This window comes from Clupea harengus, chromosome 1, assembly GCF_900700415.2.
Source record: "Clupea harengus chromosome 1, Ch_v2.0.2, whole genome shotgun sequence".
Lineage (NCBI taxonomy): Eukaryota > Metazoa > Chordata > Actinopteri > Clupeiformes > Clupeidae > Clupea > Clupea harengus.
Genome location: NC_045152.1, coordinates 25,944,432 through 25,970,086, shown reverse-complemented (window position 1 = coordinate 25,970,086; position 25,655 = coordinate 25,944,432). Strand labels below are relative to the sequence as shown.

Sequence of the window (25,655 nt, the reverse complement as noted above, 5' to 3'; positions counted from 1 at the left end):
CAATATTAAAATTGTGAACTTAGCGTAGCTATGTCAATTATCGGACAGTGTCAAACATCGGCCATTCTGTTAAACAATCAAAATGCTAAGTTTATTAATGGATTAACAATCTATAACTCCAGTTTAATAATGGATTCACATGACAACGCAAACGTTTGCCGATAACACCCGCCATCCGATAATTAACACCGTTACAAGTAAAATAGTAAAATAGTAAAATAAGACCAAATTAAGTAGGTGTGAATTAAGATTTAATACAGCCCAGCTCACTGTCTACAAAGTCAATCTTTGGTGTCATTCATGAGGCAAAAGAGGGTTTGTCATAGTAGACACTACTAAAGAACCAGATGTTTTCAATGTCACTTCCAGGGAGACCCAAAGGATCTGGAAAGAAGAAGCTGAATAACAGCATGCCACCAGCACTGAGCTGGCCCTCAGTGTCCTCCAGAAGATCTCAGGAGAACCTGTTCCAACTGGGTCTCTCCAGGACCTCCCGGCACCCCCAGCCACTGCCTGCCACCGCGGCCCCTGTCCACAGCATCTTCAGCAGCCGCTCCTTCGAGGTGGACTCCTTCAGCAGCATCGCCCAGAGTTACAGCTGCTCCTCCTTCTACGGTCCGACCCCCAGGGAGGCTCCGGGGGGTCACAGGGACCCCAGCACCTCCAGGAGGAGGCACCTTGGGGAGGTGGAAGTGTCTAGAGGGAGCAGAAGGTCCCAGTTTCTGGTGAAACTGGACCATGAGGGTGTGACCTCACTGAAGACCAAGAGCAGTAAAATCCTGCAGGCTCAACGAGGAGGAGGAGGAGGGGCAATGGGTGTTGTCAGGACAGAGGCCTACGCCCACCCTGTCCTGCTGGTCGAGGAGAACCGGAGGGACGGCCGCTCGGGGCCGGAGCTGCTGCTGAAGGGGGCCCCGCCCCACAAGAAGGTATCACCGCCGTCTGTGCGGCGAGTGGAGTGCGGGCAGAGCTGGGGCCGAAGCTGCAGCTCCTACCCCGGCGTGAAGGAGGAGCCGAAGAGAGTGGGCTCTCAGACCTCAGGCCACTACCTGTCCCGCCTCTCCGGCCTGTCGTCGTCTTCCTCCTCCTGCTCCTCTTCCTCCTCGGGCTCCTCCTCCAGCTCCAGCCTCTGCTCCTCGGACAACGACTCGTCCTGGAGCTCGGACGAAGACGAAGGTTCCCCCGCGCTCCTGCTGCGGAGCTGCATGCCCTCCCAGCATGCTTTGCTCCCTCCACCCGCCCCTCCTGCCGCCTTCACCGGGCGCTCCTTCGTGGCCAAGGCAGTGGCCATGTCTAGCAGCAGCAGCAGCAGCCCCATGGCCAACAGGAAACCTCTGAAGAGGAAAGAGCTGCCTCTATCTCTCTCCAGCTCCCCCAGAGACCTGACCAAGAAGCCCAGGCTCCAGGCAGATGACTGTTACTCGACCTGTCCAGTAGCTCATCCAGGCAAACAGAAGTGGACGTGGGTTGGAACACCTACTCAGGTAAGCCGTCCACCTCCTGAGGTTATGGGTTGTGGTCATGGATACATATATATTGTATATATGTGTTTGTATATATGTCTGTATGTGTGGGTGTATGAACTGTATGGGTCCTGAACTGTATCCTGACCACACGCTAAGGGATAAACGTAATTTGTTGATCTCAAAAGAGGATGAGCTTCTGTGTTCTCAGTCCATACATTGGGGTTTGCTTACTAAAGTTACCCTGTCTGGATGAACTGGTTTGAGTGAGCTGATGTATATGAGCGCGTTAATGTCGGTGAGCTGTTGTGCCTGACCTTGGCGTGCGCTCCGCAGAGGCGAGGTCTGAAGGGGAGGGCTCGGAAGCTGTTCTACAAGGCCGTGGCCCGTGGCAAAGAGACGATGCGCGTGGGCGACTGCGCCGTGTTCCTGACGGCCAGCCGGCCTCACGTGGGCCGCATCCAGAACTTCTGGGAGTCCTGGAGCAGCAGCATGGTGGTGAAAGTGCGCTGGTTCTACCACCCAGAGGAGACCGCCGTGGGCAAGAGGCACCGGGAGGCCAAGGTAGCAGGCATTGTGTGTGTGTGTGTGTGGGGTGTGTGTGTGTGTGTGTGAGTGAGAGTGTGGGGTGTGTGTGTGTGTGTGTGTGTGTGTGAGTGCGTGCGTGTGTGTGGGGTGTGTGTGTGTGTGTGGAGTGTGTGTGTGTGTGTGTGTGAGAGTGTGGGGGGTGTGTGTGTGTGTGTGTGTGTGTGTGTGTGTGTGTGTGTGTGTGTGTGTCCGTGCCTGCCTTTGTCTTACATTCGGCCCGAGATTGTCAATGTAGGACAGAACTAAAACTGAAATCGAACAGATTTTTCTACCAAGTGTACAGGTATTTACAGTAACTGTACTGTCATATGATCCTGTACTGGTTATCATGACTTGTTGTTTGTTAATCTTTTAGTTTAATTTCCTTAATTTGTGTTGTCTCTGTCTCTCTTTCTCTCCCTCTCTCTCTCTCTCTCTCTCTCTCTCTCTCTCTCTTCGTTTCTGTCATAGCATGCACTATACCAGTCCAGTCATGAAGACGAGAATGATGTCCAGACAATCTCTCATAAGTGCCAGGTGTTGAGTCGGGAGGAATACGAGCGCGTGTGTCGCAGCAGGAAGTCAGGCGACGGTGGACAGGAAGTGTTCTACCTGGCAGGGACCTATGACCCTGGAAGTGGTCAGATGGTCACAGCACAGGGACTGTCCATTTTTTGCTAACACCTAACGGCAAACAACTCATTCTACAGCCACGGTCCACATTTTTACTTAAGCCTGTTCTCTGTACCTCCACAGTATGTTGGGACCAGACCACACACACACACGCACATACACACACACACACACACACACACACATATATATATATACACACACTACACATGCTTTCAACCAGGGTCTGTCTCATCATGCTACCCCACCCACAGCCAGTACTATCCTGCTTTCTTGAAGGTGATGTTGACCTTCTGAACGAAAACCAGGGACAGGCTGAGGGAGTGTTCGAAATTCAGCAGTTCCCTGATTGTGAGTGCGTCGCTTTGAAAGCACCCACAAATAGACGTTAGTTACATCTCTCTACTGTATATATGTACATAGATATGGAATTTATTCCAATCAAGCCATACAAGTCAGTACCTCTTATCTGTTCTTTATTCAGGTGTGTATATTCTACAGAGGAAGTATGTGATTTTATTGTCCTCACATATAGAAAAGCTATTTTATATAAAGTGTTATGAATTTCAGCCTAATTTTACACACCGTTTGGTTTACTATTTTCTTATGAATGGATGGAGATGTGACTGGAATTTTGCTTTGAGAGGATGGGGTGAATATTGGGGAAGCTTTGCACTGTACTGGCCCTGGAAGACAGACAGAAGCACACAAGTGAGACAGCATGGGGCTGAGACTGTCTTCTACTCACTGTCAGCAGCTCCTGGGATTATCTTGATTTGTCTCCTGTTGACAGTTGTGATGGGTTTTTTTTTATGTAAAAGTCTTATTTAAGAGATTAGACAAGGCATTGCTGCTGGTTGCCACAAAAAAAAGAAGTCCACTTGAATGACTAAAAAACCTTCTGTGTGCCACGACTTGGCTTTGAACCATACATGCACAGAACGTTTTAGGGGAAAAGCACATGCTGTATGCTACACACTGTGAGGGACAATCAGGCTTGGAAGAGAAGAGGGCTCTCTAAAACCTTGTTTCTTCTTGGGTTTGTGCAAAAAAACTAAACACTTTTGCCATGACCTCTGTTGTTAGATGTGCCATTTTAACTGGAGTCTTATTTTAGCTGAAATCCTATTTATTTGTCTGTGTTTTCTTGTCAGATAGAAGAGCCGATGGCTTAAGATGATTAAGTCCTGAAGTCAACAGAAGGTCACTGAGGTGCCTTCATTTACAAAGATGCTACATTAAGGCATCAGAAGAAATTAACATTTCTAAAAATCCTGTTTATGACTGATCATGATTCTTAAGTTGTAAAGCACACTGAAAGATAAATTAAATGATCATACCTGGTCTTTTTTTTCACCCTGTTTTGACAATGTTTTGTCAATTTGATTATTTGTACCTTAGCTTGAATACAGTGCCATACTGTAATCATGCAATCAGGCCAGTCATCGGAAGTTCCTCTTGTAGAAAGGTTGCCAAAGCAGAGCTCTTTTCTCCATGTCTGCCTATGAGCATGGCGTGCCGAGCTGTAATTATGCCTATTTTAGCCTGCTTTTTCATCCATCTTGGAGGATGCCATTAACATTGGCACTGACCTTATGTTACAGTTTGACCTTTCATTGAGAACATTGACATAATACAACTGAACCAACAAATAAATCACTTTCCTAAATCACTTAATGAACATTTAACTGAGCTCTACATCATTTCCTGGTCAGACTGTGCATTGTATTCTGTTGTGCTTCATCTTTTTGCTTTATGTTTTATATATATATATATAGTGATATTTCTCAATCATACACTGACATCATGCATATCCATTGGACCACCTCTGGATGAATCAGGATCTAAGGTGCAATGGGTTGCTTTTGTTGCTTGAGGCCCCACAAGAGTGATACTCTTCATGCCAAGGCATGATGGAGACAGATGACTAATTATTTGTGTCTTAGATGGATTTTATTTGCAATTCTTTATATACTTTTCTGTCAATCAAATTAATAAAAGCAAAGAATCAGGATGCTTAGAATAGCAAAGGTATTCTGGTAAATATGACCATTTCATTGTTCCTTTGAGAGTGGCACCATTGGTCTTGAAAGTGTTTTGTCTTTGACAAGAAAACAAAAACGCATACTGCTCCTTTGAGGATTTGTTATTAGAAATATTTCTGAAGCACTTTTTACATGAGGGGTTGACCATAATTTGAAATATAGTGGGTGAACAAGAGATACACAGGTTTTTACAGATGAAATGTAAAGATGGTTCATTGGCATATTCACAAATGTGTATGACTATATGTGTGTGGTGCTGGTGGGTGGGGGATACGGAGGTGGCCTGTTTACTGATGTTGAGGTGTGTGTGTGAGTACTGTCCTTAAGAGTCACTGGAAGTGATACCATGAATGTATTATTGAAAGGGGCTGAAAAATATGATCTAAATATTAATGTTTTCAAAGAAAATGTTGAAGGTTGATTTTTTATTTTTGTTCTCCCCAAGCGTGAATGCATTTTTCAAATGATGTTGAGGATTGGCCAGTGAGGAGGCCATTTTGTGGGGATTAGCAGCTCAGATGACTAGCATGACGGTAGATGTGAAGTCATGTCATGTGTACGACTTCTGCAGCCTGGTGTGTGGCATTTTCAAAGGGAAAGAGATGAAGGAATGTGTTTCACGTATTGTTTCTGGCTGGTCACCTTTCATTACTGTTGAATACTGTTAGGTTGTCAAACGTGCACCACTTGTTCAGCTTGTCAGATTTATGCTGTAAATATATAAGAAGTATTTTAACATGAATATTGTTCATAAGATTTATAATTATTGAATTTATTTTCATCTTATTTAATGGATTTAAAAAGTGGGAATTGCTTTGTAAATTTGTATAGTGACTTGTCTCTTTTGGAGTAAACATTTTGCATAAATGCTTTATGGATATTAAACTGTAAATGTGGTTTAGTATTAAGATTTTTAAGATTATAATGAATAAATATTTCATGTTGATTTTTTCTTGTGTCTTTGCGGTAAGTGTAATTTTGTCCTGACAAGTGAAGCGGTATCGTCCATATGACCCTTTCATACTCAAATGTATGGTTTGTATGGTTCTTAATGGGTCCCTGACAACATTCAAACTCCATACATGCCCTGTATAACAGAAAGTCCTCTGTGTGTGTGTGTGTGTGTGTGTGTGTGTGTGTGTGTGTGTGTGTGTGTGTGTGTGTGTGTGTGTGTGTGTGTGTGTGTGTGTGTGTGTGTGTGTGTGTGTGTGTGTGTGTGACAGAGGTGTGTCTGTGATCAGTATATTCAGCCCATCCATCAGCAGGTCTTTGGTCAGGACAGCGTTAGAGAGAGTAACTATATGAAACACACACACACACACGTGTGTGTGTGTCTGTGTCAGAGAGAGAGACAGGAGTAATGTTTGCCTCCACAACACCCTCCTCTGGATTAAATCCTCTACTGCAGCTAGGAGGCAGCTCACCCACACTCTGTCTTTAGCCAAATCCAATCAGAACCTTGACTGTTGGTGAGCAGCCTGTTTATGTCCCTGTGTTTGTGTCTGGCTCGTATGTTGAGACTGTCCCTTTAAGCTGCTCTTTGAGGGATGAATAAGGACTGATCCTTCAATCGCCAAGAAGGCTGTACACTACTCATTGTTGGGTAGTCCATTTTCTGCCACTTACACTCATTGACTTCATCTTACTTTAGTCATATTATGGAAAAAAGATACTTTTGGCCATGAAGGTAACTTTTTCAATGCACTGCACTGATCTAAAAGTTCACCAAAACACAAGGTTATGAAATGTATGTGTCTACTGTTGATCAGAATGCAATCCATTATTTCTTAGTTTCAAAATACTACATTCCAATTCCAGGGGAACATAAAATCAGTAGCTAACAAACTGCAATAAAGCCTTTCGTCCACATAAGGAGCTGGACTCCCAAGGACAGGTATGACCATCACTGCTCTGATTAGGCGTATTATGAAAGGAAATGTGAAAGTAGATAGCAGTATTCTGAAAACTTCCAACTTTGCAGTCAAAGTATTTTGCAAAATGTTCCAATTACTGTTGAGGCCAAAGCTAATGCAACCATGCATCAATCATAGAGAAACATGCAGTGACAGGCCTTATGCTTCGGCAATGATGCAATATATGCCTGTTAAATGGATTCAAATTGTCATCAAAATACACAGAACTTCACACTAGATTAGTGCACCGGTTACATTTTCAGAGTTTATGAATGATTTGGTGAAAAAAATACCTCTTAAGGACCTGGCTGTTTGCCAGTAAGATAGCGAGGTGGTTCATCCCTTTACCTGGTGTCCCCTTTGGCTCAACGAGGGGCTTAAAGTCCGCTCCACCTCATGGACTCGCCTTCACCCACAGCTCCTCTGTCAAGGGCACTGGAGGGGCTCAGGTCTGATCCTGTTAGAACCCAGAATATGGGTAAGTCTTGGTTAGACCTGAGCTTATGACACACTGATACACACACACACACACACACACACATACACACAATTTATCCCCCAGGTCGACGTGTTTCGAGTTTCTGCTTAAGGCTGTGAGTTATGTGTGTATGTGTGAAGGACTAATGCTCTTACAGTCAAATGCTAGACTGCAGTATTGCAGTTTACAAGCACATGTTTGTGTGTCTGTGATAACCAATTACCTTAGGAAAGGAGAGGGAAAGAGTCCCATGGAACAAGCTGGAAGCCCTCCCTTGTATCCATGTTTTGTTTCTGTCCAGGGGGCCAGAGGACTGAACACTGGAGTCCATTAGAATGCATTACTAGACTCCATAACTGTGTGTGTGTGTGGGGGGGGGGGGACAAGACTGAAGAAGAAAGAGGTCTTTGTGCTCTAAAACACATCAATTCCGCCCCACCAACCCAGATCCTGCCAGGTCTTACAGCAATATGGTCAGCTGATCCTTGTGTCTAGAAACGCTTAGCTCTAATGCCAAGCCCAAACTGGGCTCAGAAAAGAAAGAAAGAGAGAGAGCGAGAAAGTGAGAGAGAAAGAAACACCCATGTGGATGCCCGGCTTTTGGGTGCTGATGGGTAGAGATCTGGGATAATCCCTTGGTTGGTTCGTCAGAAGCCATGTGCTCACTCTCATCAGCAGCTACTGTTTAAGCAAGAGAGAGAGGGAGAGAGTGCCGGAGGGCGACGGAGAGTGAGAATGATGGAGATGGCAGGGAGAAGTGAAAGAGCAAAGGATAGAAAGAGGAAAGTTGGGGGTGGAGTTTCTGCGCATGTGTGTGTGTGTGTGCATGCGACGTCAGAGCCGCTTGTTGGATTGAGGAGCGGTGCCCCGCTGGGAGTAATCCTGACGATTAGTGCAGAGAGGACCGGCACCTGTGCTGCACTGCCACACAATTTTTCTCTCTCTCGTACACACACACACAACCACACATACACACACACACACACACAGCAAACTCTTTTTTGTTTTTTACAGAGGAGCAGATCAAAGGCATATTCTCAAGACAACAAATCCAAGATCATTACTGGAAGTAGAGGAAATAAAGGGAGTAAGACGGAAAAAGTTTTTTTCTCCCCAGAAGGAAGGCCACGCCAAGGGAAATTCATGCAAATCCACAGGGGAGCTCACCTTGACGGAGAGAGAGGCAGGTGGATGTCGTAGCTGGCCCAGCTCTCTCCCCCCTGACTCGGCGCACACGTCCCTCTCCTGTGACAGCACTCTAGGCTCCCCGCTCCGACCATGCCCACCAATGGGATCAGCAAAGCCCTCAAGCTCCAGTTCGGCCTCATCAACCACCAGAGCCGCTACCTGACGGCCGAGGCCTTCGGCTTCAAGGTGAACGCGTCGGGCTCCAGCCTGAAGAAGAAGCAGATCTGGACGCTCGAGCAGGACGAGCAGGATAGCCAGGTGGTGTTCATGCGCTCGCACCTGGGCCGCTACCTGGCTTCCAACAAGGACGGCAAGGTGAGCTGCGTGGCGGAGAGCCCCAACGCCGATTGCCGCTTCCTGATTGTGGCGCAGAGCGACGGCCGCTGGGCACTGCAGTCCGAGCCGTACCTGCGCTACTTCGGCGGTTCGGCCGACTACCTGTCGTGCTTCGCGCAGGCCATCGGCGAGACGGAGCTGTGGGCCATGCACCTGGCGCTGCACCCCCAGGCCAACCTGCTCAGCGTGACCCGCAAGCGATACGCCCACCTGTCGCCGCCCGACAGCGAGGTCTCGGTGGACAGCAACATCCCCTGGGGCGTGGACTCCCTGATCACGCTCTTCTACCAGGACGGTAAGTACTGCCTGAAGACCTGCGACAGCCGCTTCCTCTGTTCCAACGGCAAGCTGGTGAAGGTGAGCAACCCCCAGACCAGCTTCACCCTGGAGCTCAAGTCCGGCAAGCTGGCCTTCAAGGACTTTGAAGGGAAGTACCTGACGCCCATGGGCCCCACGGGGACGCTGCGCTCCGGACGCTGCTCCAAACCTGGCAAGGACGAGCTCTTTGACCTGGAGGAGAGCCACCCACAGGTGGTGTTCCAGGCAGCCAACCACCGATTTGTTTCCACACGTCAAGGTAAGGCATGGCGGTGTTACCGGGCAGGTATACCCGATCCGGGGTGTAGTTGTGATACACTTTGAGAGAGGGTCCCTGTGAGTTTCACCTTTTTTGGCTGTGAGTGCATTGGCCTATAAACAGTTGTAAAATAGCCTGGGCTATTTTTGGGTCACATTCTGAGTATGCAGGTTGTGTAATAGACAAATAAATAAATAAAATAACACAACAAATATCTGACTGTCAGATCTGTCAGAATGATTTTTTTCATTTCCGAATTAGGTATGAAGAAGATTTATTTCATATTAAGTTAGTAAGTGCATTTTAAGAACTCACAGATCTATCCATGTTCCTTTATTGGCACTTCACAAAATCTAGAATATTCAAATACCACTTTCTAACAGGTTGGAATCTGTATTCTTATGATAACTGATGTCTGTGAAGAGGTGATCTTTTAAAAATGAATGATCTCTAGATATTTCACAGACCACGATGGACACTATTCCCACTGTGCCCTGTGTTCTTGTAGCTAAAGCTGATTCAAATTCTCCCAAGTCCCATTTACATTTACATTTACATTTAGTAATTTAGCAGACGCTTTTATCCAAAGCGACGTACAAAGGAGAACATCCACATTAACCATACGAGTGTGCTGAGTGTCGTGAAGAGGTCAGTGTCAGATACGTCACAATTTTGGATCGGCTGACATTTCAGAGGATCCCACAACCAATCACTGCCTCCCCAAAGGTTGTAGTACTGCTGGAGGCTGTGAGTGCCCCGGGGCAGGGGCAGTGACAGCACAGCGCAGTCAAGAGGGACACAGAGGTTAATGAGGACTGTCAGATCCAGCGGGTGTCCTCTCAGGCTTAGCCCAGATCACTGCCTGCAGACACATCCTGCTGCCATGCCTTAATTACTACCACTGAGCTTCAGGATTGGGGTTATAAATACACTGGGCTCTATGGAGACACTGACTGAGAGAGCAAAGGAGAGAACTGAAAAGGATGAGATGTGTGTGTGTGTGGGGGGGGGAGGAAGAGAGACAACACTAAAAGTTTGAGATCAAAATATATATATAGAGAGAGAGACAGGTAGACTTGCAGGAGAATGCATGAAATGCAGATTTTGTAGTCTATTACTATTAAACATATGGTAGAGGCACCAGTTACCCATACAACTATACTATACTATGGTGGGAATCCCAGGGCCCTGCCTCTAATTAACTTAGCCTTATTGCCCTGTTATTCCAGGTACATACATGTGCATCTGTGTCTGTGATGTGGGTCAGTGGTGATGGCCCCTGAGACTGCTGCTGTGGCCCCTGTAGAGCCTGTCCCATATAACCAGTCATTTCCTACACTAACCTGAATGGTCTCTCTTCTGCCACCATATTCCTCCACCTTCTCTGTTGCAGTATTAAGCTGCTTATAACCTGTGCAGCTTTGCCTTTCACAAGTGTGTGTGTGTGTGTGTGTGTGTGTGTTTGTGTGTGTGTGTGTGTGTGTATGTGTGTGTGTGTGTGGGTGTGTGTGTGTGTGTGTTTGTGTGTGTGTGTGTGTGTGTGTGGATTAGAACAGTAACAGGCTTAAGAAGATGAAAAGACTTCTCTCAGGCACCTGAACTGCAGTAGATGCAGTCTGCTGGTTATTTCACATTCTTCTGGCAACAAGAAAACCAATGATATCACACGTTTAAGAGAAATGTAGTCACCTTGGCTGGTGAAATAGTTGAAACAACCAACTGTATAGATATATCAAGTCTGTACACCTATGATAGACTGTGAGATCATCAGAGTATTTTAGACCATGTAATTATGGAATGTACCCTGATATATAAAGTGTAGATTAATCAACAGGTTGTTAATCTGTGACCAATGAAATTGTCCCCCGGTAAACTGAACGTTTTTCTTAATAAACAAAATCCCAAACAGAAGGAATTCAAATAGTTTATTTGAATGCCTTTTACACTAGTGATGGTAACCAGTGAGACTAGCTGATACCAATAGCAAATTAAGCACTCAATCTTGAAATTCTAGAAGATAACATAGCAGACATTGCATATCATTGTAGATGACCTGGTTTTTATAAAAAAAAAAACAGAAGTTTGATTGATGATTGATCAAAGGCCAACCATGTAGTCCTTACATTAGTACTGCAAACTGAAGCTGATGTCACCTATTGATATAAATTATTGATATAAATTATATTCTGTAGTTAAGTAACACAGTTGGACATGCGTGTATTTCATCACACAGGAGATGGGCACAGCAGTCTGGATGAGATGAGACTCTCAGAGTTGATTTTGATAATAGATTCATATAGGGAGTTGAGGCAGCTCATGAGGACAAGTTATAAGTACACACCATTAACCTGGTGTTAGGTGGACTGGAATCCCACATACAAGACGTGAAAAGGTTTAGGTATTTAGGGTTCAGGTAATCTCATTAGCTTTCACTCTATCAACAGTGACTGGCATATTCATACACCAAAGGGCTAAACTTAGGACAGCTTGGTAATCACTGAGGTAACTGTTACATGTGCATAATACTGCTTCTGTACTTCAGGAGTGAGCATATCGGCAAATCAGGATGCGGAAACAGACATGGAGACCTTTCAGATGGAGATTGATAAAGAGAGCAAGAAGTGCATGTTCAGGACCAATGGGGGAAACTACTGGACTCTGGTGTCACATGGAGAAATTCAGTCCACAGCTACAGAGATGTGAGAAGATGTTAAATGTTAAACTAGTCATCAACTTGAATTAACTGTAACTGAAAGTAACTGAATTCATTGTCCTCTTCCATGGTGCTTTAAACCTCCAGCCCCAAGTTGTACCAGCACCCATCTACACTCTAAATCCTTCCCTCTAAATACAGTCCTATTATATAACTCCTACACTCCTACACCACCAAATGATAATTTCATCATCTTCCTCTATTCATTTTCTCTCTTAGACTTTGACCTTGACTCTTTTCACTCTGCTGTCCATAGAGAGGCGAACACCATGTTTGACATCCAGTGGCTTGACCGCAGGGTGGCCCTGAAGGCAAATAATGGGAAGTTCGTCTGCACTAAGAAGAACGGCCAGCTGGCTGCCGTCAGCGACTCAGTAGGTGAGTGTGTGAGTTGCTGTAGTGCAGGAGGGACTTGTTGGTTATAGTTTATGTTGGTGGACTAGTCTCCGTGTGGTATGACGCAACAGTGTTTCAGGCACGTGTATTTTGTGCACGTGTGAGGTGCTGTATAGTAAGTTGATAAAATATTGATGCCATCAACATCTCACTTGTGTCCCTAGTCATCTATGCTCATCCTTGTTGCAATTTCAGGAGATGACGAGCAGTTCCTGATGAAGCTCATTAACAGGCCCATCCTAATCCTCCGTGGGGAGAATGGCTTTGTGTGTCACCATAAAAGCTCCAACACCCTGGATGCTAACCGCTCCGTCTATGACATATTTGCTTTGCTCTTTAGTGACGGTGCATATCACATCAAATGTAAGTAAGAGAGGGATACTGTGAGTTCATCTATTTGTGTGTGTGTGTGTGTGTGTGTGTGTGTGCGTGCGTGTGTATTTGGTGTTTTTATGAGGAAAATGTGTGTCTGTGTGTGTGTGTGTATGTGTGTGTGTGTGTGTGTCTGTGTGTGTGTGTATGTGTGTGTGTGTTTGTGTGTGTGTGTTTGTGTGCGTGTGTGTGTGTTTGGTGTTTTTATGAGGAAAACGTGGTCCTACAGTCATCTTTTCTTCCGGTTTACTGTGAATAACAGGCCTGTTGTGTATTTTGCAGCAGGTAGTGGGACATTCTGGTATGTATCCAGCAGTGGCCTGGTCTGCTCTGACGGGGACAAGCCCGAGGACTTCTTCCTGGAATTCCTGGAGCACGGCCGCATCGCCATTAAGAGCAAGAGCGGCAAGTACCTACGTGGAGACCAGGGTGGAACACTGAAGGGTGATGCTGACAAAATCAATATGTCTTCACTATGGGAATACTGAAGCCTGGAGTGTATTTCTACTCTCTCATCCTTTAACGCCCAACCCTATATAGCCATTGCCTCCAAAACATACACCTCTCCTGGTCATGACCTCCTGTCTCTTCCCCTGAACCTTATTCCTTTCTCTCGAAGCCCTCCCCTCTCTCCGTTCCATGCCCCTTAATTCAAAATCACTTGGCTGAGGACACCCTCTTTTGTCAAAAAGTGAATTAGGTGGTAGGTGGAAATGTGATCATGTTTTCCTTTTCCTTCTTTTTTTCTAAACCAGAGTTGTGGGTACCCTTAATCACCTTTGCCAACCTGTACGGATTAATGAGAACAGTTTGTAAATCTGTAAACTGTCTGGTACACACAGTTAACTGTTTGTATTGAATGTTAAGGCCATGTTGACTTCAGAGTGTTTTTTACATGATTTGCCCTCACAGAGTTCATGGTAAAGGCTATTTTTGAAAGATTTACATTATTTACTTAGGAATCCTTGTGAAGAGAACTGTACTTCCTTCTATTCTCTATCCCTACTTCTTTTTAAAATAATTGGTGGCGTCTGAATACTATACTAAGTTTGACGTGAGGAAAAAACAAGGACTAAAACTGATGGGACACGAGAGTCCAGGTCTATTCAGCAAATGGTTAGCTTGTAAATGGAAAAATATAATACAATTCTTAGCCTGTCCATGGATGCAGTTAAAAAACAGTGGTCTTCAATCAGGGGTGTCTAGATGAACCTGCAATAGCCACTTGATGTTGACTTTTAACAAACCTGTAGATTAATTGCCCCCCTCCATCTCATTCCTCTCTCCAACGCAAGCCAGTTCTTCATGTGTATCAGAATTGCTAATTCTGACAGATGTACATACTGTAGATATGGCAGAGAATATAGCAAAAAGTCATGTATTTTCAGTGTCTTTGTGAATGGGAGATGTATTTATTTACCAATAACTGTCCAAAAGCGCCAAAGGTCACATTGTCAAAAGTGACTGTAAAGACTTTTGTTTTATGGAAGTTGGTTGTGAGTTCATGACTATTCCATTCCATGTCTTCCATCTATTCCTTTATTAGAAATATGACATGGCAAAGACCTGTCTGAAATAGTTTTGGACTGAAAACCATTTAGGACATTTCTGTAAAGATCAAACTCCATTGGGTGAACTTTCGTTGGCTGTTCTTTTTCCTTTGACTTGATGATTATGTCTGCTCAACATTATTTTCTATTTGGCCTATAATGTCTGATATCCTGTACGCCATAGCTTTAATAAATGACATTTGTATGATCCAACAGATATCATTTGCGTCATTCACACCAGAAGCCGAGGATGAAAATATAGACTACAGGTCACACATGTATCAGCACAAGGCTCACACCCAATTGCCCCATTCAGAATCTCCATTTGTCTCTCTAGGCATTGCATTGTGAAGTCCACCCCATATGCATTATGATAAGGAATCATAAGGAACCATTATAAAGAGTACTCTTCATTCAAAGCAATAATACAATGAGCCTTGGTTTAAGGTGGCCTGATGGGTTGCAATAATACTTATTGGTGGCATACATTTATTTAGAGAGACCTGTATATGGGACTAGGTTTTGGGATGATGACCCTGGTATTATGTGGGGTGTTTTGTAGAATACACTTGCTAAAAGAGAAAATGGATGTAGCAAACAGCTCATTTGCAACAACATAAGCCAAACAATATTCTGAGCAGAATTCTTGGGGAGATAATTGAATTTCAGTCACTGTAACAGCCAGAAGCTTAATGTAGGAATAATCACACAGCATGAGCTACCAACGAAATTGGCAGTTCAAAAACTTTCGGTGAGACACACACTCCATGACATTTTCAAGCTGTCTTATACAGTCACACAATCAACATACTCCAGTCCAATAGGTTGACAATATTGCATCTCACACACACAAAAAACAAACATATTTCATGCCATGACAACCCTGGAATCAGGCAACTTTACTAATTAACACTACCTACAAAGTCCAGATGTGATGACATATCTCTGGCTTATATACCTACACAGAGGGTAATGGTAACACATTAGAAAAGAATTTAATCCAAAAATCAAAGTTCCAATCAAATGAAGAATCAAACCAGAATGTCACTCAAAATGGCAACAGCAAGATGCTGTCTCAGTGTCAGTCAAGGCAGCAAAGGTCAAGTTGTGATGGCTTCTCTTCTCTGAAATGAATACAGCTCAAAATATCAAGTCAAGGTACTTGTGTAAGACCCCCATCTTCAGCTTGTGGACTGCAGTGGATGGCTTTGGTCTGAAACATGTCCGCGTCTGCCCTTGTCTTTGTCTTTCTGGTTTGTTTTTATTGGCAGACTGTACGAATGATATTTCCCAGCAGCCTGCCATTTCATCATGCACCAGTGGGCATACTCACAGTGGAGGATCTGTTCAGGTTACTGAAGGATCAATGGACATGTTTCTATATGCCTTGGTTAAAAAAAACTGTGAGAAATGAGAGCTGACAGCTTGTAACAAGACCAACAGATTTTAATTCAGCACATTGAAAAGGTCTTACAATAATTCAAATACATAAACCAGATTTTATTTGGCATTTGACCTTTCTATCCCTAAAGTGTTTAACCGAATGGTGATATTGCAGCTCCTGTGGGTAGCTTATCCCATAATGTTTAACAGGGAGCAGGAGCGCAATAAACAACAGCAAGTGGACATATCAGCTGTAACAGCCTCTGTGAAGCAATACTTACAAGCTATACAACACACAAGTTGTTCCACAGGAGGACCATTAAATCCGCCCTTAAAACTCAGTGACCTTTTGGAACGTATCATAATTCAATAGCTGTTCAATCTTGCCATTCTTGAGGTGCAACTTACAGTTGGCCTCTGTGGGGAAATGGAATCTCGCAACATGTCAAGCTGACTCATAGCCTTTTAGAAAGTACCACAGTCATAGAGACGTATATTCAACCAAATACACCAAATATTTGGTGGCAAACCAACATCTATGAAAGGAAAGTACAGCACATTATATGCTGGACTGTTGCCATCCAGTACTTAAGGTATTTAATGTTATGGCAGCATGACTAGTGAGTATTGAGTATTTCTAAGGTGTGGGCAAAATGTTTTCATTTTTATCAGACTGACCTATATCTATAACAGTTTTTCCTTTTTCACACCTATCGACACCTTAAGAAATACCCAAAAGTAAAATGAAGACTTTATACACATGTTTAGTTTGTTGATTATGTGTTTGTTAATTATCTTTTCGTATCGTTGATGTTGTGTGGCCTGTGTGATTTCAGTGATCTCACCACATCTCAATGATGGCTGTTCGCTAGGATGTTCAATTAAACACAGGTCATTTGTGCAAATTGAGGTTCTGATCTGCGGTATCAAGACAACCATTCATTCATTTGCTCTTCATGCGCTCAGTTTTTAGAGGATGAAACATAGATTAACTGCAGACTATGGCTATTCAGAACATTTTGATTTAATAAGGGTTAAGTTAAAGTAATCAGGCTGTGTTAATAAAAGTCAACAAGCGTCATGGATGTTCTAGGCTATGTTAATGATCGATGCCTGTAGGTATGGGATGGTTGACCAATAGGAATAGGATACATATATATTTTTTAAATCTGGTGTAGTGCATGAACTGAATCTCCTTTCAGATAAATAAATAATTATATGCAGTCTCTCGCGGCAGCATTGTTCACGGTTTGGTAGGAACTTAACGGACACGCTCGTGCTGAATGAGCGAATGCAAGTGTTGAAAACAAGTACGTTTTTTTTTTTTTTAAGTTCATATACGACATATACTTCTTGGCTGACATTTTGATTCAAAAGGTTTTCTGTTCACCCATCCTGACACTTGTAGCCTTCAACTGAAAACCAAGTGAATATCGGCGCCAGAAAATATGATCAAGTTCGGAGTAGTCGTTGTAGCTGCAGGTGTACTGGGCTTTTTCAGCTTCGGATTCCTTGCCTTGGCAATTGGAACCGAGTACTGGTATGTAATAGATGTGAATGCAGGTAACTGTTCAGACAGCCAATCCATGGCAGGAATGCAGAGTTCACATGCCGGATTGTGGAGAATCTATGAAGGTATGCTCAGTTTACTTTGGTAAATATCGTAGACTTGATGTGCCTCACCGCTCTGTTAAATTGTAGCGGGTTGCTTAATACCATACTTTACCTATCTTAATATTTTAAAAATCCTCAATTATTGCCTTTATCTGTATAACCATTTCACACAATTTCACAGCAATAAGGTGTTCTGTCTGAGTTTTTGGCAAATGTGGGAACTGTATTAGCATGATGCTTAAGGGAACAGGTCTGACAAAACGCAGGTCTATACCTCTTTTTGATCAGGTCCGGACAGCAGCCTCTATGTCATCTCAGTGGAGGCATCCAATCACACTGCAATGGAGAAACACCTTCTGAGTAAGTAACATCAGCACAGCATCGCCATGTCCTCCTTCAACTCACTATGTGGACTTTGCCTGTCTTAGATAATAAGCTACGGTAAAAAACACTCTTCCATGATAGAGACTGAAGGTACTGTGTCTGATCGAAATGGGAAATTAAGGTGTATGTAGTGGTTGTAAGTACAGTATGTGATTTATTAGTCTTATTATACATTGCTTCATATGCTTTCCTTCTCTGCTTTTGGGTAAAAACCTCCCTTTGGTTTAAGTATGAGAAATATGGATAGGTGTGATGCATTTGGATTTCTTTGATATATCTTACAAAATATATTGATGCTGTATTTGTTCACTGCATGCTCTCCATATGGACGCTTCTCATCATAATGTGATTCATTGACTGATCTGCACATGTTCCTTCAAGCCTTAGGTGGAAACTCAGAACTATTGCAATCCTTATTTGATTGAATAAGTTTCATTGTCTGCAATCAAGAAGTGATTACCACTTTTGGCCCTGCCTAGAAGAGGAACCGCAGCCTTGATTAATGTTACCTCCCTCCTCTCTACATGGACATGGTTCATTCTCTGAAATCAGTGTCACCAAAAATGCTGTCCCTTAGATATATAATGAGATGTTACTAGGGGGTCTTGTCAATTGAAATAAAGAAATATGAGAAAAATGCTATAGACAGAAAAGTTTTGTTTCAAGTAAACAAAGAAAAGATGACAATGATTGCCATGTTGGCAGTGCATTGTTTCCTGATTATAATAAGACTCTCAATTGAGGCCGGCAGTCTGAATTATTCATTAACGTCTGGTGACAAAGGCTGCTCCACGCAAACTAAGACATACATTTTTTTTTATCTCTCTCTCTTCATTTCCAGCATGACTTCAGTAACAAATTGAGGTCAGGTGCACACAATGTTATTTCTGAAATGTTGGAAGTTCTTTAAATATAGTTAGTACATACAATACCACTGTATCACTGACCCCAACCAAAGCTGCAAGAAACTTGAAGATTGATGACTTCGCTCAGGATGTGGCTTCCATTTGAAGTCATTTCACTATGCTCGCTATAATATTCGAAAGAACAGACACTATCTTACGTCATATGCCACCCAACTCTTGGTGCAGATCCTGGTCATCAATAGCAATGGGGTTTTTTAGCCGGTCTACCTGCATGTGAAGTGAGACTATTACAGGTGATTCAGAATGCATTGGCACATCTCGCCTTCTGCTAAAGACAAATGTCACTTCTCTCCTGATTACCAGTAATCCAGACTTTTTCTCATTTGGGTTACCTTGGTGGTGAAATGACTGACCCGATTATATCCAATCTGGTGAAAGCCTTGCTATTTTTAAGAATAAAATAAAACTACATTTCTTTAAAGCTCATCTTTTATGATAATCTCTCTGTTTTTTTCTACTACTGTTTTTTCTTGTTTGTTATTATTAGATATCATTAAAGTAACAATATGGAGTTTCTGAAGCCGCCAGGTAGGGGGATACTTTCTGCTGGACTATTCAGTAACTTATTTGCTGTCTTGCTTTGTCTTGTGTGGCACTTGCTTGATGTTTGACTGACAAAGCAAGACAGCAAATAAGTTACTGAATAGTCCAGCAGAAAGTAGCCCCCTACCTGGCGGCTCCCGAAACTCCATAGTGTTACTTTAATATTCGTATACATTACACACATGAAATACACATTTTTGTCATTGTTAAAATTGTATGTTTTGTAAATCGCTTTGGATTAAAAAAAACGTCTGCTAAATACCTAAACATGTAAATTAGAAAAAGATTAGAATTATTGTAGAGAAGTGAAAAAGTGTCACAAATATAATTCCCAATACTGTGTGTGTGTGTGTGTGTGTGTGTGCAATCCTGTCCAGGTCTGCACAGAGCCGTGGTGATACTTCTGCCGATGAATCTGTTGTTGCTGGTAGTAGGTGGCATCTCCTCTCTCTACAGTGCCCTCACGAACAGCACCTGTCTGCTCAAGGCCTCTGCAGCATACCTACTTCTTTGCAGTAAGTCTCTGTTCAATTTAGTACATTTCAAACAGAAATGAGAGTATATGTGTGTGTGTGTGTTTGTGTATCTGTTTGCTTTGCCACAAATAGAAACCTTCCTACCAATATGGCTCATCACTCAAGTGCGGAGCACTCGCATCAAAGATACCAGGATCTAGGACAGTGGCGTAACGTAGTAACGACGGGCCCAGGTGCAAGGTGCAAGGTGCCCCCCTAGTGAACGCAAAAAAAAAACCGATAAAGCTTTTTGGCAACAAACATCAAAGGTGGGTTTGGCGTAGACAGAAAGATAGCCATACAGAAAAGACCCCCATACCCAATGTGAAGTATGGTGGCGGATCTTTGATGTTGTGGGGCTGTTTTTCTTCCAAAGGCCCTGGACATCTTGTTAGGATACATGGTATCATGGAGAGATACTGCATGTAGGAATGGTCTCAGATCCCGTGCCATGTGTTCACCAACCTCATCACGCTGTCAGGATTTCAAAAAGAGGACCCAGATCGATAAAAGTAGGATTTATTCCACAAAAAACAGAGGATCAAAAAGGCAAACACAAAAACAGGGCACACGACCACTGTAGGCTTCCACGCCGAAAAACACAAAAAGCTTCTGTAAGCTAACAGTTCAAAAAAGTATTCCTTCAAGGAGACTTAAGCAGGCAAAGTTACTTTCCAAAAAACACAGACAACTCACGGAACAGGGTAGCACAACAGTTGCGACAATCCAACAGGGAACATGAGGCAAGACAGGCTTAAATAGGCAGGGTAATCATTGGGCACAGGTGAGGAGCAGAACAGGTGGAAACAGAACAAAGACAGGACAACGGGCGGAGCACATGGTAGCACATGGCTACCACATGGCAGCACATGGCTACCACAACACAGGCACATGGCTACCACAACAAGAACACATGTCAAAACAGAAACAGAGTCCAAATACTGACACACGCATTATAGGAGAAGACTCAGAGCTGTTATCTTGGCAAAGGGAGGCTGCACAAAACATTAAATTAAGGGGTGCCAATAATTGTGGCACACATGTTTTGGGGGAAAATATTTATTTAATGTCAACAGTTTTTTTTTTCTTTCAATAGTTTTACTTCAATGAAAAGGTAAGATTTTTGTGAATATTTTGAGTGAAAGACCAAGAGGATAAACAGCAAAGACATATTTTTTAATAGCCTGTTTTGCTCATATTCACTCATATTCACAATTACACCAATAATTGTGGAGGGCACTGTATTACCCAGCAATCATCATTGCTAATCACAAAAATACCAAAGAAAATAAGAACGTATTCATTTCATTGAATAGTTTTTTGATAGTTTCTATAGTGTATGTAGGATAAGCATATGATTTTGTTATAAATTGCTACTTTTCCCTAAAAAATAATAACCACTGAGATACGTTTGTCTTTTCAAGTGTATAAATAGCATTTGCCACTACAGTTTGTGTATATGTAATGCGTTTTTGAACATAAGCATATCCGAGAAAATTTGACGCTGTACTGACAGTGGGCCCGTCGATCGACGTACTTGGAGGGGGGGCCCGTCGAGCGACTTATGTATGTCTTTGGGCCTGGCGACGGGCCCCGACACCCCACGGGCCCAGGTGCAGCCGCACCTGCTGCACCCCCTATAGTTACGCCCCTGATCTAGGATAATAAGGTACCATATGGCACCAGGATACTAAAAGCCTGTCGTACATTTTTGTGTACTCTCAGGAAACTCTCAAACTATGTAAATAGAACACATCCTGTTTGCTATGCAGCATATTTTCTAATCAACATAACAGTGATGTGCATCCAAGACATATGGCACCATGTCTAATAAGTCTCTCCAGAGCATTTACTTTTGATGATATGTTTGTATGTGCAATGATATGTGCAATGATATGTTTGTTATAATGCAGAAGTGCCGCGTATTGACACTGTGTAATTCTTCATTTGAACAACCCACATCCCTCGCTGACACAACAACAACAACAACAACACCTGCAACTGACATGTGCCAATGTCAGCCTCTAGTTATTGTAAACCTGAACGTTCCGTAGCCCTTTGTGTAAATGGCATTTAGAAAAAAATACATCCATGCAATGCATATGTGATTGCGCAGCAGTTGGCCATCACATGCTGGAGCTGCAATCACTCCAATTTTTAAGTAAAAAATGGCTAGCTAAAAATAGAAAAAGGGGGCAACTTGTTCAGTGTTTCAAGCCATCTCCTCGGTTGTTCTTTAGTATGCTGTGGCTAAAGAAAAGTTTCCCTGCATCATGGTTAGTTTAACATAGGCTACAGTTTACAGGATGGTTGTAAGGGAAAGAAGAATAATGCTAGATTGCATTGCAATTTGACCTAACTGAAAAAATTTGCAAGAACATTGAAATAGACAAACTTGCTTATCAGTGTTTACAACCGTTTTTATGTGTATGCTAATGCTAGTGGCACTAAAATCCCAATTGAATTTGGCTCATGGGTTGTGTCTTTATGAAGAGCTTTGACATGTGCAATGCTTTATTTTTTCCATTTTAAATAATAAGATGTATTTGATTCCTTAGAAGCAGAGGATTTGCAATATACATTAATCTTGTAGTTGAGAGATTGTAATATTGCCAAAACAACCAATATACGACTTTTAGCTTTGTTGTTTTGTTTCTGTAAATGGTAAGTGTGGCAACTCAAGATTTATGCATCCATAGTAGAACAGCCCCCTATGCTTAGCCCTCATAACCATAATTGTCTAGTGATGTCCCTGGTCATGATGACTGAGTTAATTGCACTAATTTCAGATGAATATTAGCTGAGTAATACTCTTTCACTGGCATCATGCTCTTTCATCTCTCTGAAACATGTACTCTTGTGTCTTTTCAGTGAGTTTCCACCTGCTTTATTCAGCTCTGGCGGTTTGAACAGCTCATTATACATGATTTTCATTATACAGACTCCATTCAGACAGCTGTGTGTGTGATGGCCAGGGGGTTAGGGGTTGGATGATGGCATAATATTATCAATGACAGAAATTTAAAATAGAAAACATATAATACATGTGTTTTTAACAGGTTATGTTTTTAAAATGTTGTGTGTATAGGGTTTGGGGGAAATGCTATACAGTGTGTATTTTGGCCAAATAAAAACAACATGCTGGATGTTTTCTAAAAACATAGACTGTCTTTAATGTTTTAAGTGAAGGTTCTTCATTTTTTATCAGTTGCTACAACTGTATAGATCTTAAGGTATATCAGTACATTATTTCATGATGTCTTAAAGGTTAGTTATGCAAAGGGAACTTTTCACTAAAATATTTTCTATTGGCAACTGCCAGCTTCTGAACTGTCAGGCAAGTTCAGTTTTACGTGAGGTTTTGGCAGCTAGTACTTTGTTCTAAAAAAACACCACCACTAAAATAAATCATAATTATAATGGCCAGCTGAGTTTGCTGTGCATTCATTAGACATAGCAAACTATAATAATGTTATGAATTAAAGTGAAAATATCACTTGGTAAGCCCTTATAGAGCACTCTGTACCCTTCATGACGAATGTATATCGCAAACAGAATTAGTTGAATACCAGTTAGATTCATTGGGACAGCAAGGCTATTTACCCACTCCAGGTCGGAAAGGGCTATCTTGGATTATACTCATGCCTAACATCCGACCTTGAATTGCTGATATGATTATTCTCTTCTGGGAAAGAAGAGCCATTGACACACTTGACTGACATCTCTGTGTGACTGTATTATGGGGGCAATGTTGCTAACTAAATCAAATCAAATCAAATCAAACTTTATTTGTACGGCGCATTTCATACCAGGAGGTAACACAATGCGCCTCACAGTACTACTAACCGCACTGGCACCGTAAAGGACTGCTCAGCACAGTTATCGTATAACTAAGAGACAGCTGCTGGGGGGGGGTTACAAACACTTGTAAAGAGACACAGATAAGTAAACAGAAACATTTTACAGTGAGTGATAAGCGAGATCAAAGAGGCATGTCTTTAGTGCATGTTTAAAGGTTTCAACCGTTTCAGCCATTCTTAGGTATTCTGGCAGAGTATTCCAAAGGCTGGGGGCATAGAAACAAAAATCTGCTTTCCCATGTCTCTTTGTCCTGGCTTTTGGAACTGTTAGGAGTTCAGTGCCAGAGGACCTCAGGGATCTACTGGGTGTGTACCTCGAGAGCATGTCTGTTTTATATTCAGGTGCATGACTATGGAGTGATTTATAGACTAGTAAAATAATCTTGAAATCTATTCTGAAACTAACAGGTAACCAGTGCAGTGATTTAAATACTGGTGTGATGTGTGCTCTCCGTCTTGTTTTAGTGAGGACTCGCGCTGCTGCATTCTGTATTGTTTGTAGTTGACTCAGCTTTTTTTGGTAGACCAGACAAAAGCGAGTTACAGTAGTCTAGCCTGCTCGTGATAAACGCGTGCATCAGTCTTTCAGTGTCAGCCTGAGAGAGAAACGGTTGCACCTTAGCAATGTTTCTTAAGTGATAAAAAGATGTTTTAATTATATTTATATTATAATTTAATTATATTAACTACCCCCCTTCCCTGCAGGTCTGTTAACCCTCTCTGGCGTGAGCATCTATATCACCTACTCCCAGCAGGCCCTAGCAGAGGTCCAGCGCACAGTGGACGAGGAGACATTGTCTCGGGTGCACCTGTCCTTTGGCTGGTCTCTGACTGTGGCCTGCCTCTCTTTCAGCCTGCAGATAGCTTCTGGGATTTTACTACTTGTAGCAGCTAGGATAGCACAGCAGCTGGCTCGCTCTACCAACCCCAGAATCACATTGCAACCACTGGAGGCTCAGCCCAGCACAATAATGTCCCTCATGGGGACTTCAAGTTAATAACAAATACCCTTTACAACTTACTATAGCTATGGAACTGGAACTATAGTTAGTGCACTACTGCTACGGAATTGGATTCAGTATTTTGGGTCTTGAATGGTTTTTCCGTGCCAGCAGTAGTGTTATTCCCATTCCGTAGCATTAGGGAACATGGTGTTTGTCTGGTCGCTGGCGCTCTATTTGGGGCGTGTCTCACATGATTAAAAGTTACAGACCATAATTCATTAATTCATTAATTATTTAATTAATTCATTAATTTAAATTGGGCATGAAGTGCCTATAAAAACCTACAACACACTTTGATCAGGAATTGAACCCGAGACAACTGTGTGTGCATCACTGCACCACCAATTCAATTTAATAATAGGAGGCACGGACTATTAATGAACTATTGACACGGATTGACAAGTGTTAATCTTATCGCCACGGAATTCCACTTTGTTAGAACAAACACACTGAAAGGAAGCATATGTCAGCTACCTATATAATGTACCACAACAAACTCAGTTGGATATGTAGAATACTGTATATTGATATGATGCTGAAGTTATTTCTGTTGTCAGATATCACATTGCTGTTGACTGGTTGAAACATTTCCCTTCAAGGGAAGGTCAGGGGCTCTATTGTGAAGCTGAAGAATCAATAAAGAATCTGTCATTATGATTGAATAATGGGGATAAAGATTTCATTAGACAGTGGAATGAAGAAATTGATTTAATCAAGATTTCTTCTTGTCATGGTGGTTTTATTGCATTTTTTTATGTATTTTTACCTCATTTGATATGATACCATGCTATGATATTGTATTCAAAGTGACCTTCATCTGTGTGCATGTTATTTAATTATGCATTAAATGAACAGATAATGGATGTTGCATTTATAGCAAGCCCTTTGGCCAGATTGAACAAACTCACGTTACCCTTCTGATGGAACTGGAAATATTGCTATTCTGTTGTTGTAAGACATTAACTAAGTGTAGCCTTATTTTGTATCTGTAACTCATTCTTGGATGTGTATTCTGTCTGTCTCACTGAGACCTGAACAAATGGCATGTGAACATCAGCTGAGAGGGGGTCTCCACGCCGAAATAAACTCCAGAAACCTGACTACGTCCTCAGGTTTCTTCTTCAACTTTGGCGTGCTCATTTAGATTCTATCACTCCCTCTTCCTTTGTCTCCCCCTTCCTTCCTTTTTGCTGTA

The 25,655-nt window shown here is 42.6% G+C and overlaps 3 protein-coding genes across 3 annotated transcripts in view; all 3 read left to right on the top strand.

Moving 5' to 3' along the window:
* Positions 1-5,666, top strand: part of LOC105899277 (BAH and coiled-coil domain-containing protein 1-like) — a 19,371-nt gene extending 13,705 nt beyond the window's left edge. The window contains exons 23-25 of the mRNA XM_031573493.1: positions 370-1,484; positions 1,800-2,027; positions 2,502-5,666. Of these exons, the coding sequence (XP_031429353.1) occupies positions 370-1,484; positions 1,800-2,027; positions 2,502-2,711 (1,553 nt within the window). The 3' untranslated portion in view covers positions 2,712-5,666. The remainder of the gene's footprint in view (positions 1-369; positions 1,485-1,799; positions 2,028-2,501) is intronic.
* Positions 5,667-7,695: 2,029 nt separating this feature from the next.
* On the top strand, positions 7,696-14,441 carry fscn2a (fascin actin-bundling protein 2a, retinal). The gene is made up of 5 exons (XM_012826471.3): positions 7,696-9,200; positions 11,743-11,899; positions 12,170-12,291; positions 12,505-12,672; positions 12,964-14,441. The coding sequence occupies exons 1-5, from the start codon at positions 8,378-8,380 to the stop codon at positions 13,167-13,169; spliced, it is 1,476 nt and encodes a 491-aa protein (XP_012681925.1). The 5' UTR covers positions 7,696-8,377; the 3' UTR covers positions 13,170-14,441.
* Positions 14,442-14,520: 79 nt separating this feature from the next.
* On the top strand, positions 14,521-25,440 carry LOC105899278 (transmembrane protein 235). Its single transcript, XM_031573508.2, has 4 exons — positions 14,521-17,249; positions 17,517-17,588; positions 19,459-19,596; positions 24,162-25,440. Exons 1-4 carry the CDS (start codon positions 17,063-17,065, stop codon positions 24,452-24,454), a joined length of 690 nt encoding a protein of 229 aa, XP_031429368.1. The 5' UTR covers positions 14,521-17,062; the 3' UTR covers positions 24,455-25,440.
* Positions 25,441-25,655: the final 215 nt, after the last annotated feature.